At 37.7% G+C, this 13,325-nt stretch overlaps 2 protein-coding genes and 2 non-coding genes across 5 annotated transcripts; all 4 read left to right on the plus strand.

The window, feature by feature from the left end:
* The first annotated feature begins 2,481 nt into the window (after nucleotides 1-2,481).
* LOC106452484 (vacuolar protein sorting-associated protein 55 homolog) lies at nucleotides 2,482-4,000 on the plus strand. Of its 2 annotated transcripts, none has more exons than XM_013894619.3 (4): nucleotides 2,482-2,713; nucleotides 2,950-3,001; nucleotides 3,432-3,556; nucleotides 3,643-4,000. In XM_013894619.3, exons 2-4 carry the CDS (start codon nucleotides 2,969-2,971, stop codon nucleotides 3,824-3,826), a joined length of 342 nt encoding a protein of 113 aa, XP_013750073.1. In that variant the 5' UTR covers nucleotides 2,482-2,713; nucleotides 2,950-2,968; the 3' UTR covers nucleotides 3,827-4,000. The 2 variants fall into 2 exon arrangements, with proteins under 2 accessions (XP_013750073.1, XP_013750074.1); XM_013894620.3 differs by having other exon boundaries at nucleotides 2,508-2,865.
* A 466-nt stretch (nucleotides 4,001-4,466) lies between these two features.
* LOC125588196 lies at nucleotides 4,467-4,559 on the plus strand. The gene has a single exon (XR_007324588.1). It is a non-coding gene; the product is annotated as a small nucleolar RNA Z266 (small nucleolar RNA).
* Nucleotides 4,560-4,604: 45 nt separating this feature from the next.
* On the plus strand, nucleotides 4,605-4,699 carry LOC125588197. The gene has a single exon (XR_007324589.1). It is a non-coding gene; the product is annotated as a small nucleolar RNA Z266 (small nucleolar RNA).
* A 2,312-nt stretch (nucleotides 4,700-7,011) lies between these two features.
* LOC106452480 (40S ribosomal protein S14-2) lies at nucleotides 7,012-8,262 on the plus strand. The gene is made up of 5 exons (XM_013894615.3): nucleotides 7,012-7,160; nucleotides 7,388-7,507; nucleotides 7,585-7,716; nucleotides 7,795-7,924; nucleotides 8,007-8,262. Exons 1-5 carry the CDS (start codon nucleotides 7,158-7,160, stop codon nucleotides 8,072-8,074), a joined length of 453 nt encoding a protein of 150 aa, XP_013750069.1. The 5' UTR covers nucleotides 7,012-7,157; the 3' UTR covers nucleotides 8,075-8,262.
* Nucleotides 8,263-13,325: the final 5,063 nt, after the last annotated feature.

Raw genomic sequence — 13,325 nt, forward strand, 5'->3', positions numbered from 1 at the left:
GCAAAAAGAGTGGGCAATGAACAGAGAAGGTGGCACAAGTGGGCGTCGAAATAGTTAGGATTGTGTCGGCCCACTTGCGTTTTGCATTCGCGTTCTTACTTTGGTTTAGCGATCACTTTGTCTCCTAGTGATTTGCAAACTAAATGTCAAATCAGTGTGTAATAATAACTGGACCATGCTGTTTTGTTTTGGTTAAAAGTCAAAAAAACATTATGCTATTTATTTACTGCATGAACAAAACAAACAACTTTTTAAACAACACCATATGTTATGTAGGAAGCTAGGAACCAACAATTGCTTTTGTGTTGATGTTGATGTTGTCAATGTGTCGCCACTCCAATTTAAAACCCACAAAAAATACTTTAACTGAAAAAAAAACATAACAATGTGTATTGCTAAAATTTGGTTTTTTTTTCTGTCAATATTTTAATTAATTTAAAAGACCGAAGACCTAGTACTACAAAGCCGAAGCCCAAACTACTAAGCATAAAGCCCAAACCAAAGGGCAACAAAATAAACAAAAAAGTCTGAGGCCCAAACAGCTGGAAACCAGACACCTGCTTGCAGGCCCATGCGTCAAGGAGGCCGGACACATGTTCGTATATTCACCATCTCATCCCGTTCGCCTCGACTTGACCGTCGCCGCTTCGAGAGCAGCACCACTGAAACCCTCGTTTCATCGGAGCTCATATTACCGTCGAGCTTCCATCAAATCAACTTGGAGATCTCTTCCCGAGCCTCCCAAACACCCTCTCCATAGAGTTGAAACCACGAACCATCTCTCTTCATTCACGCTTTTTCTTAACATCGGAGAGCTTCATCGATTAAATCGAGATCTCATCCAGCAGATCAAAACCGCGAACCACAGGAACCATGAACCAATAACCACCCCCGATCCAGAATCGGGAACAAACCCTTACCCCACTAAAAGATTGAAACACCTAAAGCCGGCGACGCAAGACTATGAAAGCCTTCACCCCCCGGAGACAAAAGCCGGCGTTGGCGGAGCTGAAGAAGCCCCCACCTCCCGGAGACTAGGCCGGCGGCGACGGAGCTGGATAAGCCTCCACCTCCCGGATTCGAAACTTAAACTGACAAGCCTACTTCACCACACCAAAACCCTCCACACGACCGCGTCGTTATTCCAGCCGCTTAGCCACCATCGATGTCGGTTCACTCCCCGAGTTGACGACGACGGTTGGGAGCTGGACAAGAGTTCAGACAAGGCGATCGGGGATAGCAGGCGAAGGAGAACCAAAGTAAGAGCATCTTAACGAAGAACAGAGGGCTCCGGCGACGGCACGCTCGCTCACGCGCCGGCCGTACGCCAGACCCAAAGTAGATCTACTTTCTCTCTCTGGAACTTTGTATACCGAATCCTTTTGTGTAATAGGGCTCAACAATCTTGACAAACCAAAATTGTAGTATGATTTATAAAGTGTGACTAATGCACCAACATTTCGGTCTGTAAAGCAAAACAACAAAGCAAAACAACAAAACAAAACTACTCCCTCCGTTTCGAATTAGATGTCGTTTTAGAGTAAAATTTTCGTTTCAAAATTAGTGTCGTTTTATGATTTCAATACAAAATTTATTGACTTTTTATTCTAAACTATTTTTCTATTGGTTGAAATCTGGTTAGGTGTATTGGTAATGATGTTTTTATCTAGTAAATAAAAAAAAATTAAATGTTTTATTAATCTGTGTGTCGAAATCTAGAACGACAAGTAAAATAAAACGGAAGGAGTATTAATTAGATGAATGATGATAAAGAGTTGCACACCCGAATATAAATTTATTATATGTCTGCTCCCCCTCCCCCCCCTTTTTAAGTTGTATTTCCACAGATCGAGTGTATAATAGTTTGTAATAATTTTAAATTGAAGTAGAGCTTGATCCGCGTCCACGTAGATGTTCGTTTTTTTTGTAAAATTGTTTAGCGACTTTTTAAACATATGGATTATTTGTCTAATATTAGGTTCCAATAAACCTACATGGACCTGTAAGAATCTGATTTGAACTCCGTCCAGAAATTTTATTATATGCGAACCGAGTTTAATTTTAAAATACAAAAAACTATGAATATCTTTGTATAACTAATTATGTAAAAAAAAATATATATTTGTTTACCGGTTTGACTTCTTGTCACATTGTCACGAAATGGAGTAACAACCTAAGAAATTATTATGGTTGATACATAAAATGAATTATGTCGAATTATTATGATAAATGTAATTAATGAAGTAGTTTGAAAAAAATGAAAAAATGAATGTAAAATATATAATAATTATGTTTTGTAATTCTGTAATAAATATAGTCAAAATTAATTAAAAAATAAATAAATAAAGTGGTTATAATTAGTTAAAAAATGAATGAAAATATGTAAGAATCACTTAAAATTAGATAAGTATTATTTTGTAGTTTTTAATAGAATAATAAGAAGATATCGTAATATCCAAAATTGAATATCATGATCAAAGTAAGATTAGAACCAATCAATGAGAAAATCAAATTTGACCGGGTGTTGGTTCGGGTTAGACATTGTGTTTCGGTGTTGCTCCCAATCCCCGAGTCCATCTCCTTCCTTCTCTCTCTCTCTCTAGGTAACCACGAAATCTCACCGTCTTTTTTACCGTCGCCGGCGATCGGTCAACAGTCGACCTCCGTTAGCCACAACTTTCCTCAATCGCCGACATGCCGATGACTATCGAAGGTAAAAAAATCACCTCTCTCTCGGCTCTCTCTCTTATTATCTCCCTGACAGAATCGGGATCAAATTCGATATTGATTCCCACTTTCCTTCAATCTCTCCTTGCTTGATGCGGATATCTTCTGGAATGCTCAAATTGATGTTTTTGGTACAGTGTAAGTTTTCACACTCGAAACCCCTTTTATGTTGGCTTTTGTTGTTACATAGTGTATTATAGAATTATCTTTCTTGTTACACAGACTTGCTGGACTTGCCTTCATGTTTTCATCAAGTATCCTCCTACAGATCCTGGTATGATTATATATATCAACTCTACTTGTTACCAGACCAATGGTCCATCTATCTTATATATTAGTTAGAATCCCTTCCAATTACCGATGTGGGACACTTTTTTTCTAATAATTATCCCTTGTCACCTTCCCACGCTAGCCAACGTCGACTTTAGTTTATGCTAAGATGGAAAACTCAACTGCAACCTCTATGAGGGCAATGTCTGACTTGCTAATGACTTTATACTTTCTGAATAATTTCTCCAAATCCAAACACCTTCCCTCCTGATTGATTTAAGTGTCTAGTTTTTCTTTTGCAATTCGACAAAGGGAAGCAAGTTTTGTCAGATTTTTCGTATTTGATAAGTTTATCATATGATTCTCATCTTACTGGATTGTATGAGCAACACAGACTCTAGTCATCTGAGCGTTTTGTTGGGTCTAATGGCCAGGCTTGCGCGATATATAGTAACTGGTGGCCAATGCTGTCAGCACTCATGTATGTGGTTGTGCCTATGCCATGCATGTTCTTTGGAGGAGGCTCAACACAATTCCTAATTAGTCGAGATGGTGGAGGGTGAGTTAACTTTAGCCTTCACCACTAATCCAAAAAATTACAGAACATTCAATCAGTCGCCAAGTTTGCTCCTTGTTAAAACGCAGGTGGATAGATGCAGCGAAGTTCTTGACAGGAGCATCAACGGTGGGAAGCCTGGCGATTCCAATCATTTTAAGGCATGCAGGAATGATCGAGACGGGTGCAATGCTGATAGAATTCACATCGTTCTTCATATTCATATGCACCGTCATGTGTTTTCACAGGGCTAGCCTGGATGATGATTGGTAACAGATAAGTTCTTGTATGTTATTTACTAATTGGACTCGCATGAGAAAGAGAGAGAGGAGAGAGTTGAAGTGTGATGTGTTGTGTTCTCTCCTTTTGTAAAGCTTTGTGTATCAATCAGTGTCTCTGTAAAAATCTATTCATCGTAGTTAATGTGATGCTTTGTGTTTTTCTTTATAAGTTTTGTAACAAGTAACAAAGACTCAACTTTGTCCAAATTGTTTGAGTACAAGTCTATAATGGGTGTGGCCTTAAACTTGTTCTAAGGAGATGTTTACCACGGACAAGGAACCAATGTCATTTATCAATAAGGAGATGGTACTCACAGACAAGGAACATAATATAGCATTATTTCCTCGTGGATAAAAAAGCCCATGGGCCCTAATATTGAGCCCGATAAGGGTAAAAGCGTAGAACTCACCCTCACACACTGCATGTATATATATCCTTGCGGATCTTCCCTAATCTCTCACAAACGGTCTAGCCGTCTACTAGTGTTCGTCTTTGCAATTTAGGTTTCGTCTTTTTGCTAGATAAGTTTCGTTGTTCTTAAAAAAAAAAGGCTTCGTTGTTGTTTAATCTTGGTTTTGTTCTGTTGTTGTGAAAGCGTTTCTTGATTCTTTGGTGTTTTATTTGATCTGGAAACGGCGAGGATGATGATTCAATTAGATGTGCGAATGGTTTCATTATGAGCTTACAAACTTAATTTGGCAATTATTGATCTGACTTCGCCGTCATCTTCTTTGTTTTTTTTCTTTTTAATTCTATTGTAAATTGGAGGAATGGATTGTGAGTGATGATTCAATTAGATGTGCGAATGGTTTCATTATGAGCACACAACACTAAATTTGGCAATTTTTATCTGACACTCCCGTTCCTCCCAATATTTTTCCCAGGTTTTTAAACCCAATTTATTTTCTTTTCTCGTTTTATGCCGATAGTGTATGGGTTATTTTTTCCCAAGCTGTGAATTTGATGTAGAAATATACACCGTAGTCACGGACAGTAAAGAAAACACTTCTAATCGGACAACAGAGTAACATGTTACTCAAATTTAATACACATGCTCAACGAATGATAAAAGAGATTGTTATCTTTCGTCAAATGATCGTGGTATAGAGAAAGAATAAAATAGTTTTCTGAAGGTTAGTAAGTCTAAAAGATATTAAGTGTGATGATCTGTATATTTTGTGTCATGATCTGTATATATTTTTTTTTTTGGTCGAAAATCTGTATATATATCATGATGCCTAAACCCCAAAGATTAGTTACAATTGTAACAAAAATGAGCATATGCCTAAATTACAAAATATATTTCCACTTAATCTTTCTTAGTGGTCTTTCTTTACCACCAAAACATAGGTTAAGAAAAATGTAGGTCGACAAGGACAGTAAGTGGGATATTATTTGTTCTGATCTGCCGAATAGAAAGTTTAAAACAATCCAGTGAATATAAATTTGCAAAACTAGATATAATTTTGTATAAACGAGAAGCAAAAAAAATATTGTATGCTGCTTTGGTGTCACCAGCTAAGTATCCACTGTGGGAGAGCAAGCTGTTCGCCAAGTGTTCAAGAAAAATACGAAATCGGAAAGATGTGCTGTTGTTTTGTGTCACCGCCAAAGTATCTTTTGTCATCTGCTCCTCGAAGAAATCTTGGATGAAGTCTGCATTGTTTTTACTAAATGTTCTCTTTTGCCGTTTGAGAACTGATGCTACCCAAAGACTCAAAATATTAGTGAATTTCATATTAGAATCGTTTTGGTATTGCGGCCACATTCGACTTAAAGATTTTTTATTTGGAATACAATCTTAGGCTCCGACTGGTGATCTTTTCGGGAACACGAGGAACGAATAGAAAATGAACGTATAGGAATAAAATGGTAGGAATGAAAAGGAATGTTTGTTTCTTATCAAATTTAACAAGGAATGTTTTTATTCTATATATCTCTACAAAAAAAAAGGAATGGAGAGGAACAAAAAAGAAAAACTATTTTTTGCGAATGGTGAATTTTTTTGGGAATGATAGGGAATTCAGTGTTTCCTTTCGTTCTTTGGTCACCATTCAAAGCCTTAGTGTAACACTAAATTATATAAATCATTAGTCTACATAGCTGGAGAAATTGTTTACATCAAGCAATAACAAAACTAAACCGATTAAAACATTTGCTGTTTACCATAGCAAAACAGAACAATGAGATACAACACCATCAGATAGGAGCGAACAGGGCGAAGCAAGGGAAAAAGTTAGTGGATGCATAGTAGTGATAAAATATATTATGTATGGAAATTAACGTGATTGTGGGTTGCATCGAACACCCTACTACAAAATCTACTGGGTGCATTCTCTACCAATTGAGCTAATTTAACATAATTGTTCAATGTAACATGATAATTCTTAAAATATTACGGGTGCACTTGCATCCAGAGGCGCCAAGGTAGCTTCGCCCCTGGGAGCAAACATAATACATAAACAACAATTAGTGTCGCTGAGTAGTCTTTGAAACTCAACGCCAATCATGCTAAGAAGTGAAATGAGGCTTTGGAAAGTAGAGAGCACAAGTACTGGTCTAACGCCCGTGATTGAAACCGCAACAAAACATATTTAACAACCAGAAGTTTGGCAATCACAAGCAAATGCGACAAAGCACCGAATGAATGAGCCTTTTAACAGAACAAACATGGAAGCATACATAATCTTGGGTACACTACTCCCATACAACACAACCACTCAAACTTAATAAAACATATGGGAGGCAATCATACTTCACAAAGAATAAACATTTTAGAAACACTAAAACGATAGAAAAAACAAGTGTTTCCTTACGAATCTACAACAAGCGACGATGATGCAACTTTAAACTATCATTTGTTGGAAGGAGATTAGAACATATACTACATACGGTAGAGAGTCGCAGAAAAACGAGTGTGCCGTAACAAGGCACGAGAGAACACTCAAAAGATATCATCAAAATAAACAAGATCCTAAAGACAGTTTGTGCATCTGCGTTATATTCGTTTTGTTGTTCGGTGCAGCCGCAGAAAAATTCTTTTGATTAGTGTTTTCACTCCACACGACCATCAAATCAAACGACAAACGTAACTAGGAATATGATTTTCTTTTATTATTTTGTTTTTTGGCATGATAACGAAACGACGACGTAGCAGCGAAGCCAAGAGGTGAGGGTAATCACGTCAATTGACACAGTGGTTTCGACGTAACCCTAATCTATAAAGTTGATTTGCAGCGCCGAGAGTATGCCACTGCCACAGCTTCCAGAGACGAGCGTCCTTAATCCCTAGCATTTCGTCTCTCGTCATCCATTGTTGAACATGGTAAGCTCTTTCTCTCCAATCACTAATTGATAAACTTGTTAGGATCAGATTATTTTTAGATTCCGCTTAGGCTATCTATAAACTTGTTAGATTCTTCTCTTGATATCTAGTGCTGGGAGTGACATGATTGTGAGTTTCTGAATCGTTATGTAGAGTAGCGATGGTTATTGGGGGTTAGATGAATTTACTAATACCTGTTTCTTCATATCTGTTTTGATCTTTTATAGTCGAGGAGAAAGACCAGAGAGCCCAAGGAGGAAACCGTCACTCTCGGACCCGCTGTTCGTGACGGAGAGCAAGTGTTCGGTGTTGTTCACATCTTTGCATCTTTCAATGACACTTTCATTGTAAGTTATCCTCTGGATGTTATATTACTATAACGCACCAGCATATATGATGACTCTGTTGTTAATTTTGCTTGCAGCATGTGACTGATCTTTCGGGAAGAGAAACCCTCGTTCGTATCACCGGTGGGATGAAGGTCAAGGCTGACCGCGACGAGTCCTCTCCTTATGCTGCTATGCTTGCTGCTCAAGATGTTGCTCAGAGATGCAAGGTCTGCAAACTTTTTCAGGATCCATGCTTTTTTTTAATAATGATTATCCTAATAATTTTACAATCCTGTATTTGACAGGAGCTTGGCATTACCGCGATGCACGTGAAGCTCCGTGCCACTGGAGGAAACAAAACCAAGACTCCAGGCCCTGGTGCTCAGTCTGCTCTCAGAGCCCTTGCTCGTTCTGGCATGAAGATTGGTCGTATAGGTAAGAAAGAAACTGAACCCTCTTTTTTTAAGATAATTGTGCGTTTTGGTTGAGAGGAGTCTTTGTTGAATGTATTTTGCAGAGGATGTGACTCCAATTCCCACCGACAGTACACGTAGAAAGGGTGGACGTAGAGGAAGAAGACTTTGATTTCCTAATGGTTCAAGTTGTGCCCTTGACTCTGGTAGTTTCTTGGGTTCACTCTTCGAAGTTAGTTGTGTCTCGTTCCATTTTATCTTTCATGTTGCTTCTAAAACATTATAAGTTGTGTCTTTCTTCAACGTTGTAACTTTTGCATTTGGAGTTTTGGGAATGAGAAAAACTTATAGTGACTCTAATCGCGTTGTATTACTAATACTTAGGGTATGAATGGTGTACGGGGAATAATGCATTTCCTAATGTTCCTATAAAAAATCATCATTCACAAGGAATAATAATTTCTTCGCAAGGAATAATAATTTCTTTTTTTTTGTAGAGAATTAAAAGACAACTATTTTCTGTTAAATTTGAGAAGAAACACCATCCATATAAAAATCTATGCGGATAGACATTGGTTGATAAACACACAGATGACAGAATCTAACATGGTTGGGAATATCTCAAATGCAACCTTCAAGCATCTGTACATAGTTTTTAAAAATATCAAAGTAGGAGGAGGAATAACCAACGCAACTCTTGTATCCATAAGTCTTCTTCAAAAAGCATAAATTATATTTTGGATAATTAAATGCAGTGGAAAATAAAAAATAATAAAGAGTTTGCATTTTTATTTTAATCACACACTAACCAAATTATTATGATTGGAAAAATTGGCAAGACGAAACAAAAATTCAGCATAGTTGTTCTATTGGAATAATACTTTTTGATCACTTTTTTTTACCCTTTCCATTTCTATAAGTTAATGAAATAAATAGTCTTATGAATAAAAAATATTAAAAATATAAACAATTGATAAAACACTTGTATACACAAACTGTTATTTTTTTGTTGTTGAAAAACTTGATAAATTAACTTTTTAAATTACGTTTTACTAAAAATAAATTTCATCTTCTACGGGAAATGAATTAGTAGAAAGTAAATTTTAGATTAAATAAGTTTATCTATTTTTTTAAAACGAACAATTTTCCTTCAACTAAACTTCTATATGGAGAATGTGAATTCTACTAATCGTAAAAATGGTTATTTTTTTTGCCGAATGAAGTTTCTACTTTTATTTGATATTCTAAAATTCTAGACATTTGAAATCTAGACACTACTCAAGCGGTTACATAAGGTAGAATCTACTTGTGAAAGCCCCCTTGGTACAGTGGTTTGATCAAGAGTTCATTAATGCTTCTACACCATGAGATCTGAGCTTCAATTCTCGGAGAATGCGGAATTATGCGAATTAAAGGAAAAAAGGCTTACAAGAGATCTTCAACATGGCGCAAGGAATACCGTCAAGCGTGGATCCGATAGAACAGCTCAGGTGATGCAGTCAGGCGTGAATCCTCATACGACACATAGAATTGTCGGCTATAAAATCGTCTGTACTATTTTTCATAGTTGTAATAACATAGTTATCCAGCGTTAAAAAAGTAGAATCTACTTATAGAATTTTTGTTTTGGTTCTACGCAGTGTAGCAAATGGCATATACGGATAAGAAAATATTCTAAAAATATTTGTAATATTTTAACTTCCCTAAAACGTGTATAGATCGATTTTCCTTGTCTAAAAATTATCAAAAAAAATCTATTATACCTTTTCTTCTTCATTAATCTAAGATTATTTTATTAAATCAAATATTTAAAACCTACCCACCTTTCGCATTCAATGAATAAAGAGATACGTCTTAAAAGACACATATATTACTAATAATTTTTCAAAAAAACAATATAAAATAATATGACAAAGAAAACATGAGGAAAAATAAAAAAAATAGACAGTACTTAAAAATACACATAAATATCATTTTAACTTCTGTATATTGGTAAATGATCAACCAAATAAAACAAGAAATTGTGTTACTATTAATCAAAATGAGATAATTTGAGATCTGGTTGCAGAAAGTTTAAAATAAACCAAATAAATATATAAATAATTGTAACACATCAACGTTTAAACTCAGAGCTTCTGTTCGTCTCTTCTTCCTGTTTCGCCTCGACCTTCTCGAGTGATTGCTCATAGAGCAAACAGATTCGTCAAACTCTGAGCTTCTGTTCCTCTGATGGAAACAAACCGACTCCATATTATCACCTTCTCCATCAGAGAACTGAATCTTGCAGTTCTCTTCATCAGCCTCTCTTATCAATCTCTCTGCTGTACCCAACGTTTCATGAACAGCCACTCTCACAAAATACACCTCATCATCCACATGTTTCCTCATCTCTTGCAACACAAGCTCCACCTCAGAAGACATACTCTTGGGGTTCAGATACTTCATCAGGAAGTTAAGCATCTGCACAGCCAAAACCCGTTTCTGAGCATCACCCTCCACAACACCCAACTCCAAAATCCTCAGCCCCGACTTCACAAAAAGCCTCGCATACGCCTCAACTGTAAAAGCATTGCGCTTAGCGAGAGCTATCACAAGCGCCATATGAGACTCAGCTTCGCTCGAAGCGGCTTCAAGCGCAACAGCTAAGCTTTGGCAAAGGGTATTAACCATTTCGCTAGAAGCAAAACGCCAGCTGTCTATTGAATCAAAGAATCTTAAGAACACTCTTTATTAGAACTCTTAATGCTTTAGAAAATAACTCAAAACTAAAGTTCTCTCAACTCTCTTGTCATACCACACATTGGTATCTCCTTATATATAACTCTTAAGTTCCTAAACTCATTAGGAAAACATATCTTATAGATAACTTTCAATCTATATAATCATAATCTCATTAGGATAACTTAAGCTTAACTCAACATTCTCCCCCTTAAGCTTGATCTCTTCATTCTTCACATCTTAAACTCCAATGAATTGTCTCATCTCTTTGAACTTGATTCTCCCAAGTGCTTTAGTAAGTATATCAGCCTTTTGTTTCACACCAGCGACATGCTCTATACTCATGAGACCTTTCTCGACGCATTCTCTGATGAAATGAAACCTTGTATGAATGTGTTTGCTTCGCCCATGAAACACCGGATTCTTAGACAATGCTATTGCTGACTTATTATTGATCCTTATCACGACCTTCTTACTGTTACCACCGAATAACTCACTTAGAAGATCCTGTAGCCATATTGCTTGCTTGGCGGTTTCAGTTGCAGCCATAAACTCCGCTTCACAAGAAGATAAAGCAACTATCTCTTGTTTTTGAGAACACCATGTGATTGGATTTCCACCAAAGTAAAAGATGTGTCCGGTTGTGCTCTTGCCATCATCGGGATCAACATTGTAACTACTATCACTATAACCCACCAATCCTTCTTGCGGTCTTGCTTCAAAGATCAAACCGTGCGATAGGGTTCCTTGAAGATACCTCAAGACTTGTTTCAAAGCGACTTTATGGGACTCCTTAGGATTGTGCATGTACCGACTTAGGATACCTACACTACACGCTAGGTCAGGTCTTGTATGTATCAGATAGCGCAAACAACCAATGTTTCTCCGATACTCCCTCTCGTCTACACCCTTCTCTTCATCCGCTTTGCCTAGTTTAAGACCTTCATCCATCGGTATCTGCGTCGAGTTACACCCTTTCATTCCAGCCTCCTTTATGATCCTTGCTGCATATTTCTCTTGACTTAACACTATACTTCCTTTTCTCTGCGTGACTTCTATCCCAAGGTAATAGCTCAGCTTACCAAGGTCAGTCATGTCGAATTTAGCTGCCATATCCTTCTTGAAATCGATTATCATGCCCAAGCTCGAGCCTGTTACCAATAGATCATCGACATACACGGCCACCATCAACAAATGTCCGTGCTCTTTCTTCTTATAAAGTGACGGCTCCTTGAGGCATCTATCAAATTTCAACTCATGAAGTGTAGCGTTGAGTTTTTCATTCCAAGCCCTTGGAGCTTGGCGTAGACCGTATAGTGCCTTTCTCAACTTATAAACTTTAGTTTCTTTTCCTTTGATGACGAACCCCTCTGGCTGTGATACGTAGACTTCTTCCTTTAAATCACCGTGTAAAAATGTTGTTTTCACATCAAGATGATGTAGCTCCCAACCATGTGAGGCTGCAACTCCAATGATCAAACGAACAGTCTCTATCCGTGCAACGGGTGCGAACACCTCATCAAAGTCTATTCCATGTTTCTGTATGTATCCTTTAGCAACCAGACGTGCCTTGTATTTGTTGATACTCCCATCAGAGTTCCTTTTAACTTTAAAGACCCACTTCAATCCAATTGCTTTACAATTCCGAGGGAGATCAACTAAACTCCAAGTATCGTTCTTCACAATCGACTTGATTTCGTCTTCACATGCATCTCTCCAAACCTTTAGTTCTTTCGCATCTTCATAGCTCCAAGGTTCCTCGTTCACAAGCATCAATAGATGTTCGCATTCTAACTCGCAAAGTGTTTCATACATCTCATCTTCTTCACACAGTAGCTCGGCTTATTGATCGTACGGGAGGAGCGTCTTAGGACCACTGGTTCTTCTTCATGATCACTTTCTTCATCCTCGAGCTCAGGATCAGTTTCTTCTTCTTTTATTATAGCTTGGTCACATAATCCTGTTTCGGGATATCCAAAAGTTATTACACTAGTGTCTACTTCTTTCTGTTCCTGTATCCACTTCCACCTCTGTTCTTCATTAAAGACCACATCTCTACTAACCACTATTCTTCTGGTTGTCGGATCAAGTAGTCGGTAAGCCTTTGTTCCCGGCTCAGTTCCAAGATGAACCAAAGCACGAGACCTATCATCCAATTTTCTCAGATGTGGTGTAGTAACCTTTGCGTAACCTACGCATCCGAAGACCCTCACGTGCTCAACGTGCGGCTTCTTCCCCTTAAAGCTCTCGTATGGGGTCTGAAGTACTAGAGTTCGAGTAATGATCCTATTGATGAGGTAGGTTGAATGCCTTACTGCCTCTCCCCATAGAAAATTTGGAACATCCATATGCTTCAAGATGCTTCGTGTCATCTCTAGAAGCGTTATGTTTCGTCTCTCGACGACCCCGTTTTGTTGTGGAGAGTATGGGGCCGTCAAATGCCGTTCAATGCCCGAGCTCTCGCAGTATTCTTTGAATTCGACTGATGTAAATTCTCCCCCCCCATCAGTTCGTAGCGTTTTGATCTTTGAACCTGTCTCTTGTTCAACTACGGTCTTAAACCGTTTGAATTTTGTAAAAGCTTCACTTTTCTCCTTTAAAAGAATACTCCACATGTATCTAGTATGATCATCTATTAAGACGAACACATACTTGTTTCCTCCTGCGGTAGATGGAGTGATTGGACCGCATAAATCTCCATGTAT

The sequence above is a fragment of the Brassica napus genome, chromosome C5, assembly GCF_020379485.1.
Source record: "Brassica napus cultivar Da-Ae chromosome C5, Da-Ae, whole genome shotgun sequence".
In the NCBI taxonomy this organism is placed as follows: Eukaryota; Viridiplantae; Streptophyta; class Magnoliopsida; order Brassicales; family Brassicaceae; genus Brassica; species Brassica napus.